We start from the raw sequence: 11,520 nt of genomic DNA, 5'->3' as shown, positions 1-11,520 counted from the left end.
TATAAAACAGTGTACTACCATTTCAACTTTTGTGTAAATTTAAATCTCTCAAAGAAAAGTATAATAAAAACCACCTAAAACATTTTAAGAAAATAAGGATAACTCACATACTGGTAGAAAGTATCTGCAAATTATTTATCATCACAGGCTTGTATCTACTGTAAATTATTTTTTAAACCATGAAACTCAACAGCAGGTGTTTATAGCTGTTCCCAGCACTTCTTCTAGGTTACTGAGCTCTAGCCAAAGAATGGGATAAAGAGGGTTTTACACCATGTTCCTCACAAAACAAACTGCCCACAGATTTACCCACAATAAAGCACCCAGGAAGCAACCCTCTAAACCCACTGGCAAGGGTGTACCCTCTACTTGTGAAGCTATTGAAGGGGTGAAGAAACCTTTTTCACCAGTCTACTACTGCTGTACTTCAAGAAATAACTTTATCAAAAAGCCCACTGAACTTGTGATTTACAAACTTCCCTACTAGCATGTGCTGTGAAAACCTGTTCAGAACTTCAAAACAGATCCCTGTGTTTCCAGTGTACCCGCTAGCATGTTGCAGGAGCTATGTGAGATTTATCTGGCTTTTTAGAAGCTACCAACCTGTGTTTATCCATTCAAAACATGTTTTAAAAGTGTATTGAAAGACATCCAGTTAGCATGTCACATACAGAGAACATACTTAGAATCCACAATGCTAAGAAACATTCATTGTCAAAAACACCTATTTTCTCTTTTGGTTATTTAGAGTTCTGATTGCTTTCTTTTTCTCATGGAGCTAATGATTCTATGTAGAAAATTTGAAACACAAATCAATGATTGGCAATGTACCATCTTCATTTTTATGTGCAATTTTTAATGCAGAATGTGGGGACCTAAGAATTAATCCAAGTCAAAATGCTTCAGTGAACAATTTTGAGTAGTTCAATTTTGTAACCATTATAAATCTGTTAAAAATTTTATAGACAATAACTTTTTGATGGTAACTACAAAAAAATTTAAAAATCAATCTAATTCAGAAATGGGTAAAAAGTTCATACATTTTACCCAAATATATAGGTGCTAAATATGCAAATGATAGTATGTTCAACACCACTAGTCATTAAGGAAATGTAAATTAGGACAATAAAATATTGATAAATTAAAAAAAAAAAGACCACACTTATGCTAGTAAGGATATAGGGGACTTAGATGTCTTAATGATATGGGAGTATAAAATGGTACTACTTTGGAGAACGTAAAAATCAAGCATATACCTACCGTATGACCCAGCTATTCCACTCATAATTATCCAAGAGGAATGAAAGCATATGGCTACATAAACACTTGTGGGGCGGGGCCCAGAACAATAGTCTAACGGCTAAACCCTTGCCTTGCATGTGCCAGGATCCCGTATGAGTGCCGATTCGTATCCTGGCTGTTCCACTTCCTACCCAGCTCCCTGCTTGTGGCCATGGATAGCAGTAGAGGATGGCCTAAAACCTTGGGACCCTGAGCCTGCGCGGGAGACCCTAAAGAAGCTCCTGGTTCCTGGATGCAGATCAGCTCAGGTATGATATTGTGGCCATTTGGGGAGTGAATCAGCAGATCAAAGATCTTTATCTCTGTCTCTCCTTCCCTCTGCCTTTCCAATAAAAATAAATCCTAAAAAGGAAACACTTGTACACAAATGCTCACAGTATCTTTATTTGTAACAGCACAAAACTGAACAACTCAAATGTTCATCAACAAATGAAGGGATATATAAACTACAGAAAAACTACACAGAATATAACTTGTCAACAAGTTGCAATGGAATTTTGAGACACAAATTCTGGATATCACATAATTACGAATAAGCCATGTGAGATCCCTGTCCCAAACAGCACATGCAATATAACTTTACTTAGATAACTTACAAAAATAATGATGACTGTATATTCTCCATGTGTTATGAGAAAGAATTTCACTCGTTGTCTGGAAGTAAGGGAACACAAGGAAGGGTAGAAGGGAAAGACTACAAAGAGGCATTCAGATGCCTCTCGACTGATAGATATGTTCACTATTTAGACTGTTTACAATTTAATGAATACATATATGTCAAAACTTATCAAATTGTACACTTTATGCAGCCTAACATGTCAATAAATATTAATAGATGTATCACAATAAATACCAATAAAGCTGATAAAAAAGCACACTGTAGATTTACATAATACTAAATCAGAAAGATAACTGTTAAAAGCAAAAGGCAAGTTGCAGAATCCTATACTCATTTTCGTAGAAGAATAAATTTGTACATATTAAATATCAAGAAAATATGAATGAAAAATTACAACACTATACACCAATTGTTAACATTACAAAAAGTACTGCTTAAAATATATGTTGCGGAAGTGTATTTACTGCCATTGAAGGATGTTCACAAAATACAGTTGAGGGGGGATACAAAATTCAAACAGTATTTACAAATGATTTTGCTTTAGTTTCTTAGCTGTCCAAAAATCTCAAAGCATATAACTTGACATTTTCATAGACCATTTTCAGCTTAGACCAGCGGTTGCAATTTCTAACAGGAATCTTAGAAAACTCAGCCATAACCCAAAGGTCCCGGGAATACTTTCTGGACTTTAATACTTTCAGGAATCACTATATTGTAGGTTAAGACAGCACCCTCTCTCCTAGGTTCATATTCAGTTCTTGAAGCTACCATTCTGGGTTCAAATGTCTTAAGGTCATTCTACATAATTTTAGATGTTACAAGTGCAGAAATTGAGTAGCCTAATTGTAAAATATAGAGGCTTTTGGCCTTTTTTATGACACACAAGACAGTAAATTACACATGGTAAAAGGAAGTGAAGGTGTAACTTTTATGAAGAAGGCAATTACCTTTTAAAATGTAGGATAGAAAATAATGTATGGAATGATTCCAGCTCTTTGAAAGATAAAGTAAATATGGGCAGAAAAAGGTAGGGGGGATATATTGCAAGCTTCACTTGCTGATGCCTGCAAAATGACATCTCATTAATTCTGCCAAGTTTCCTACACCTACCACTTCCCAGACATTGTCAGGTAAAGTCCATACATTCGTGTCAGACTTTTCTCCTCACCTCCAGCCAGATATAAATGCCTAATAGATAGCCCTTGGAGGCGGTTAATGGCAAAACTTGGCAGGGACATTACTCAACACAAAATTAAACCACTAAAACCAAAACCAAAAGTCTGATCTTTTGAAGGTGAATATCTAAGAGTATACTAAAAGGTACTGAAGTGAGATGGGTTCTGATGGCTAAGAAAGCACTTGCCTGCTGTGGGACTCAAGGAAAAACTATCCTCTCCATTTCTCACTGGAAGGTATTCTTCAAAATGAGTTTTGATACAAATATGACACCTTAGCTCACAGAAATCACTGCAATAGGGGATAAATTAGTATAGTACAACACAGTGTGTGGCAAAGTGCATACTAGAGAAATATTTTCTCCCTAAACCCATCTCCTGAAAAGTTCTGAAAAGTCATCTTTTACAGGAAGACTTTACTGTAAATGACTATTTAAGCAAAGTTTTAGCAGTGAAAAAAAAAAATGAACATTCTTTTTTTGAGTTTCAGGGTAATTCCTGTGTTGTAAAATAAATACCTGATGCAGCTAAAATAGGGGAAAACAGTTCCTCTTTTAAGTGGTCTATAACAACCTCTGCCTCCTTTATGTGTCAAGAGGACACATGCAGCAACTAGAAAATGGATGCACACTCCAGGTACTGTTAGTTACTTGTCTATGTGTATATGCCTTGCTTCTCTAATTAGAGAACAAAGTCGAAGATAATTTCTTTGCTGACAGTGGAAATCACAAATGGACCTATGTAGACACAAATGAACAAGGTAGCTTACACATGTGACCTGATTCACTGTCTTAGGTAAAATGTTAACAATTTGCCAATTCAGACAAGACAAAGCTCAACAAACATCTTCAGCTCAAGATATAATATTCACTTGATAGTTCAAACCTAGAACCAGCCCACGGGGAGCATCGTGTTAAAGATGTAATGTATAATGTTCACACTGCAATGACCAAAACACTATACAAGGTTCTTTAGGAATGTACAGTGCGACACTTGGGAAACTGGGGTTCAAAGTGCTCTCTGTATTTCTTTCTGAGTTTACATTGCTTCAATAATTCCTTTAACTTCACGGAAAATATCTGTAAGTGTATTATAACTTAGGTGATCAACAACTACAATCGAGCCCTTCCTGATATGCTCCTTTATGTTAATAAATATGGCCACAGCAGTAACAAGATTGGCTTTTGCCTCGTTCTGGTTAAAGATGAGTTTTAACGCTGTCAATGCCTGCACATTGATCATGTCTCTGGCTGCGGATGGATTTTCAGACATATTCAAAAGTAGTTTCAGAACAAGATTTCTGGTTTTACGATTTCCCTGGGAAAGTAAATTGAAAAGCTCTGAAAAGTAATTGGCAACAATATAGTGATGCACAGGCTCAGTAGTCAGTTGCCCCAGTATCTTTAATCCAGACTGCTGCCCAGGTGAATTCAAGGGAAAAGCTACAGTTTCCTTACACATATGCTTAACATGTACTTCAACCTTGTGCTGTCTTTCATCCCCTGAAGGAGGATTCAGAGTAATTACAGTGTTTGTTCTCATGTCAGGGGAAGGAAAACTGAGCAAACTTTCAATAAGAGTCACTACACCCACCTCATTAATGAATTCTTGGGCAAAAGGATGAACCTTATGGATCCCCATTGCGATCTGCGCTATTTTATGAATGAGAGGATCAGTAGTTGACTTCAGTATGCTAACAAGCTTTTCAAATTCCTCAGAATTCATATAGCATTCCATTTTGCAATGGCAAGCAAATGGCTTAATGCCATTTACCTCTCTGATCTTGATTTGACGCCTTATCTCATCTATGGTCTGAATGCAAGGCTCAGAACCAAATGGGTACTCAGGGACACTTTGTGAGTTGAATCGAGCACTTCTAGAAGAGCTGGGTGTTGCAGCAGGCAAAGAATGGGTATTTTCCTCAGCCGAGGCCAGAACAACATATGAAGAACCCTTTGTTTCAGATGGAGCCTTGGATCTAAATCCTAACACTGCTGGAGTTACAGCAGGGGCTTTAGGCCAGATTGTGACCTCAGACCAGTCCTTGGGCCTGTTTTTTTCATTAATTTCATCCACAGGCTGGGGTTTAATTATCCGGCACACAGGTTTAGGATCAAGGTCAAAACTGTTATCATCTCCTTCCCAAAACCAGTTCCCAATAACAGTTTCTTCTTCATCATCCTCAGTCCTTGATCCAAGCTTGCAGCTGGGCCCAGGCATTGACTCTGACTCTTTAACCCGAGAACCAATATTAGCTTTCTTTTCACTCTTAGCTTTGGAACGATTGCCTGCCTCTTCTCCATTCCAGAACAAAGTGCTGATTCCGTCCTCCTCCCCAGCCCAAAGCCAGGTATCAGTACCAGTCTCATTTTTATCTGTAGAGCGGATGTTATCATATTTAGCCTTGGGACTATAATCTGTCACTGCTTTGGCTGGACCACTGACTCCTCCTTTGGCTGGACCACTGGCCCCTCCTTTGGCTGGACCACTGGCCCCTCCTTTGGCTGAACCACTGGCCCCTGCTTTACCTGGACCACTGGCCCCTCCTTTGGTTGGACCACTGGCCCCTCCTTTGGCTGGACCACTGGACCCTCCTTTACCTGGACCACTGGACCCTGCTTTACCTGGACCACTGGACCCTGCTTTACCTCGACCACTGGCCCCTCCTTTACCTGGGCCATTGGCCCCTCCTTTTCCTGAACCACTGGCCCCTCCTTTGGTTGGACAATCTACCACTGCTTTGGCTGCAGCCTTGGGCTCTGACAGAGCTCCTTCCTTCAACTCAGCAACAGCCCTGTTCTTAGATATTGCCTTCAACTCAGCCAATGTTTTACAGCCTGCCTTGGCTTTTCCTTTGGCCCGACTTTTAGCTGCTGGTATTCCCACACAAGCAGCTTCCTTCTCTGCTCGAGTTTTAGCCTGTGCACCAGCCTTTTTTTCATTTTTGGCTTGGGCTTTCATCTTTTTCTTACTCCCAGGCATGGCTGAAGCCCTGTGCAGTGTTGGCCTCAGGTATGTGTCTTAACACTCTTTAAGTCAAGGATAAATGTAGTAGCAGGGTTACAGTTACTTGACAATTCAGCAGTCACACAGTCCCTTTTCTAAACATAAACTCCATCAATGATACAGAGGTCAGAGGCACACTCAGGCAGGAAGAGGATGATGGTTTGTCAGCGCAGACCTATTGAAGTTGATGATCTTCAGCTTATCCAAAGCTAGTACAGCCACCAGTGAAGATGAACCTGAGGTAGAAGGAAAAAAATGAGTTTTTAGTCTCCTCGAACTGTACAGCTCTATACTGACAACTAAACAGAGGTAAGAAAGAAGCAAACTGTTTGAAAGGAAAAATAAGTTAACAGAAAACTTAGCTACTTCATTTTTATTCCTTCCATATTCCAAGTAACACTCAACAATGCTTTCCCCAAGTACTATTTCTTTCTCTCCATCGAAAAGGAAAAAGGGATATAAGCCTGCTGAGTTGGGGAGGCTAAAAAAAATAATGCCCAGACCCTTCAGATTCATGATGGTACACATTGCTAAATCCTACACAGATAGCCCTCATACTAATCTACACTAACCTGGGGTAGTTTTCTCCTCCTTCCATACTTTTACTGTTGAAAAACCCTATAATCCTACGGGCAACAATATAGGAAAGATGAATCTCCTGAGTATTTGATTGTCTGATCTATACTCTCTAAATGTTTGCTTTTCTAACTCTAGGGCTGTGGTTATCTAACACTTTTGCTCCCTTGGTCTTCTACAATTCCTACATCAATATTTATCAGTCACCATACAGGCACAACCCTATACCTCTCTATCCCCGTGACCTATACACAAATGAAAGCAGAGGTGTCCATAACATGGAACACAATGGCTCCAAGATATGATCTGATCTCTACCAGTTGCCAACAGCTGTGCCCTTATCCTATCAACACGGAGGGCTCACATTTATACTCACCTTAGATCCAAATGAACAGCTTTGTTCTTTCTTAATCCACTTCCAAATGAACAGCTACCTACAGATTCCTATGAGAACCTAGAAAGAACAGAGAAGCATGTAGACACAGACAGAAGACAGAATGCAGAAGAGAATAAGAAATGTCCTAATATCCACAAGGGTTGTAACATATGTTTGGTATACTCAATGCCATGTTAAATGCTTCTCCCTTCTCTTTAAATCACCAATAACTCCCCAGTCACTTCCCAGCATCCTGAAGTTTGACTATAAATCCTTTCATGTCTGAAGTCTATCATTATCCTAGCATAAGGTAAATCGCTGTCTAAACAAAAAATAAGATGCAAGAACAAATGCTAGAATATAGCCACTGTATTTTAAAAGCCAGACATGGTAGAAAAGAGAGCCATCATTTCGATGCCATCTTCTGATTCCTTCCCTTACATACATGAATCATACCTCATCACGTGTGTCAGCTTCCGATCCAGAAAGATCTCCTTTGCAGCAAAGAAATATCTTCTATCTAGAGACGAATCATACCCCATGAGGGAAAGGACATTCAGCAAAACACAGAGTCAATATGTTGGCAAAACTAGAAAACAGATTCATGGACAGATACCCAGATTAGAGGTTCTAACACCTTCTTATTAATCAAGGACTACATAAATAAATTCTAACAAGTCTTACAGCTCCTTAGATATCTATGGACAAAAATATGCCCAAATCTTCTGTGGGATTGACTATAGTAAAGTGACAGGGGATGTGAGGGGTGAGTAGAGACAGAATTTCAGTGTGTAGAGCCAGAAACTGAAGAAGCAAATTGAGTTCAAATATCTGGAAATGATTCTGTAGGAAGATTTTCCCCTTTGCTCTGAACCTCCATTCCCACACATCAATACACACTACTTAAAACAGACTAGGGTATTTAGAAAACAGATCCTAAAAAAATAATGGTGCGACCAATCATGTGAAATTCAACCAATTATTCATCTTCCCATTTGTTTGCATTAAATTGGGTGAAAGGACATTAACATGGAAGAGAAGAAAACAGTGTTTTATTCAAGGCATTTAACATTTCATTTTAATGTCTTACTCCAGCCCCATACAGTTCCAAGAGGATACGCCAGACCTGCCACACACACATAACATTTTTACATCAACCCAACGTCTATAAAAACGGACAGCATCCATAACACGGGAATTAACGGACCCCTTTCCATAATTAGGGTTGGCACTGGCAAAGACCAAACAAGCTCCAACCTGCTGAGCATGCCACTAAACTTGGACACCTGTTTGCGCCCCCCCTCCCCCAGAGGCTCTGCTCCGCCATTTTCCCAGCAGCTGACTAATCCATATCCCTCTCCCGGAAAAGGGACCTTCAAGGGCTGGGCAGAACCACTGGAAATCTGGCAGGCACGCTGTCCCTGCGGTTCAGCTCCACACTGCGTACTGGTGCCTCTCAGCAAACACCCTCTGCCCTTGCCCGGTCCAACTCACGCCAAGTCCCCACCTTCTACCCAGCAGTCAGCCACCGACCATGGGGGCCACCCCGCCGCCACCAAACCCCACTTGCCTGCACGGGCTCCAGGCCCGGGCTGCAGCCTGCCCTTCCTCCTGTTGCCGCTCCTCGCTCTCCTGGCCTTCCCAGTTGTCCGTGCCACCAGAAGAGCACAGACGCCAGCGCCCCCCGCGCCTCTGCACCAAACCAGCCAGGGGCTGCGCAGGCTGCGGCAGGAGCCCGGCGCCGCGCGAGGCTGTCGGGAAGAGGGCGGAGGGATATGTCGCCAGCAGCTCGACGCCCCCTCCCAGGCCCACCCTAGTTCCGACCCTGGGCTGGGCGGGGCCAGCACGAGCGCCAGCCTCGGGGCGGGACGGCACGGGGGCGCCCACGGCCTGCAGGCCCCCGCGCGCCCACCTGGCGCCCACCAGCCCGCGCCCGCAGCAGCCAGGGGCTCGGGCAGGCGGCTGTCCGGCAGTGGGGCGCGCTGGCTGCGGGGGTCGGCGGAGCCGCGTCCCCCACAGCAGCAGCGGAGGGATACAGGCCGCCGCGGGGCGCCTCTGCACCTCAGGCCTGAGCGCCTGGCCCTGCCGCCCCCTCCCTGGACGCTGCTGGGGGACCCAGGGGCTGCCAGTCAGGCTGAGGTCTGGGCGGGCCGAGGCCCTGGCGGGGGTCCTGCCCTCTCTTGGATGCCTTCAGGAGCCAGCCCAGGGAGGAAGGCACTTTGGCGCCCAAGAGAACACGACTGGGGGGCCGCACAGAGCCCTCAGCCTTGCCCGCCTCTCACACAAGGCCCACCTGTCCCTCCAGCCCTAGCAAGCAAACCCCTGGTCCGTGGCCCGAGTTGGCCTTTGGCCCACACTGCCTTTTGCTCATTCTGTGATGCCAATTCGGTCCTTAGTTATGTAATGCCCACACTTGCCCAAGAAAGAGGACGCTCCCCTCTCAGGACCCACAGGTGCCCATAGAGCCACCCTCTGTTGCTGCCCAGTGGCCACGTGGCAGGCCTGGGGCACAGCACGCCCTGGGTCTCCTTCCACTGTTAATATTAACAATCGTGACCACTACACATGCACATCCAAAGGACAGATCCTACCTGATCTCCTAGCTCCCACCTTTCTCCCAGTGCTGCGTCCTAATATATTATACTCTTTTCTCCCTGAGTATGTCACATTTGTGATGCTTCTAAGTGTTGTGGTTGTTTTCATTAAAGTGTAAATTCATGAGAAAAGGTATTGTTTGAGTTTTGTTCCCAATTGTATCCTTAGATCATAGTAGATGCCATAGTCAACAGAAGTATTGTGGGGGCCACTGAGCCAGAGAATCGCACAGTGTCCTTTATTGGTTTTAGATGAGTGTTCACTAGGAATGTGTCTGATTGTCTAACCCCAGGGTTTAGCCCAGAGTGCCATGCAGGAGTTGCTCTCCATCCACGAGTGATGCAAAAGTTCATTGAATCCAAGTATGATGAGAAAACATGCATGGGCTTCCAATTTATTTTGCACACACAAAAAAACCCTTTCAATTCCATTTCCATGAACTTTTTGAAGTCCCCTTGTTAGGTTTTTTTATGTTGTTGTATGTTTGTTTTGTTTGTTTGTTTTTGCCACAAACCGAAGACACCAGACACAGGGAGTCAAGCAGGAGGTCTTTAGTCCGGCGGGAGGGGTGGTCGCGAGAAGAGACTGAGCGCAGGGAGCTGAGGCAGGAAAGAAGAGAGAGAACAAAGCAGGTGGGAAGGTAAAGAGCAGAGGGAGATAGCAGAGATAATGCAGAACAAAGGCACAGCACCTTTATAGCATCAAGGTGGGTTTTGGTAGTGGGGGGGCCATGGGATTGGCAGATGTGTAAGTCCATATCAGGGATAAAGGCAGCAGGGGGTTGGTGAATAGGGCCATTAGATACAGTGTCATGAAGTCCAGCTGATTGGCATAGCACGAAAAGCTTACAAAAGTGGGCCGTAATGAGACCAGGACCTATAGGAAGCAGGTATTTAAGCTGGCACCGGGTCTAAAATGGCAGGTATCATTCAGGGCCAACACTTGTATCAATCCTTACACCCCTCATTTGGTTTCTCGATTAAAAAAGGCAAAGATCAATACAAAGGTAATGAACCAACTCGTAGAGCAGAAACATATTAGTTAGGGTTGGTTGGGAATCAGCACAAGGCTGCTAAGTCTGTATCATGAAACACATCCAATCGATTCACTTTCCATAAATTTTGAAAGCTAAAAAAATAAGAAACACTCAGTGGTGATATTTCCAATTTTATAATATAGGATACATAGAAGCAGAAAAAAATCCATGATACCTTCATCTAGTCATTTGTAGTCACTTTGGGGCCATCCTTCAATCTGACACACCAGTATATTCATGTGACTTAGAAGATACTATTCACATGGGTTAGGTATCCCTTTTTTGAAATGCTTGCAACCAGATGTGCTTCTGATTTCTAAGTTTTGTGGATTAAAACAAACCTGGTACATCTATTTTATAAAATGCTATTCTATCCTACTATACTATTAAAAAGAGCAAAGCAGCTGTCTACATACCAAAATGTAAATAAAATAACTCCAAACATGTAGCTCAATCTAAATGGAAATGGTAGAAACATATATATAGCCCTTTCATGCAAGTGTGCTGGATACACACACATACACACACAGTGGCCTTCAAAGAGTTCACAGAAAATGCACAAAATGGGAAATAAAACTATGCATGAATGTCAAAGTAGTTTTGCATTCAAACTTACATTTAAATTATTTTATCTGAATGGCGCTGTAGCCTAATGATTAAAGTCCTTGCCTTGAAAGCGCCGGGATCCCATATGGGCACCAGTTTGTGTCCCAGAGGTCCTACTTCCCATCCAACCCCCTGCTTGCAGCCTGCAAAAGCAGTCGAGGACAGCCCAAAGCTTTGGGAACCTGTGCCCGCATGGGAGACCCAGAAAAACTCCTGACTCCTGGCTTTG

At 42.9% G+C, this 11,520-nt stretch overlaps 1 protein-coding gene across 3 annotated transcripts; it reads right to left on the bottom strand.

The window, feature by feature from the left end:
- Positions 1-1,668: 1,668 nt before the first annotated feature.
- On the bottom strand, positions 1,669-8,963 carry GPRASP3 (G protein-coupled receptor associated sorting protein family member 3). 3 transcript variants are annotated; one of them, XM_058658908.1, is made up of 5 exons: positions 8,621-8,963; positions 7,511-7,570; positions 7,055-7,132; positions 5,562-6,338; positions 1,669-5,513 (listed from the first exon to the last, which is right to left on the bottom strand). In XM_058658908.1, exons 4-5 carry the CDS (start codon positions 6,076-6,078, stop codon positions 4,135-4,137), a joined length of 1,896 nt encoding a protein of 631 aa, XP_058514891.1. In that variant the 5' UTR covers positions 6,079-6,338; positions 7,055-7,132; positions 7,511-7,570; positions 8,621-8,963; the 3' UTR covers positions 1,669-4,134. The 3 variants fall into 3 exon arrangements, with proteins under 3 accessions (XP_058514891.1, XP_058514889.1, XP_058514890.1); XM_058658906.1 differs by having other exon boundaries at positions 1,669-6,338; positions 8,621-8,962; XM_058658907.1 differs by lacking the exon at positions 8,621-8,963 and having other exon boundaries at positions 1,669-6,338; positions 7,511-7,574.
- Positions 8,964-11,520: the final 2,557 nt, after the last annotated feature.

Source organism: Ochotona princeps, chromosome X (genome assembly GCF_030435755.1).
Source record: "Ochotona princeps isolate mOchPri1 chromosome X, mOchPri1.hap1, whole genome shotgun sequence".
NCBI lineage: Eukaryota > Metazoa > Chordata > Mammalia > Lagomorpha > Ochotonidae > Ochotona > Ochotona princeps.
The sequence above is the reverse complement of the archived record's forward strand: the minus strand, read 5'-3'. Positions and strand labels throughout refer to the sequence as shown.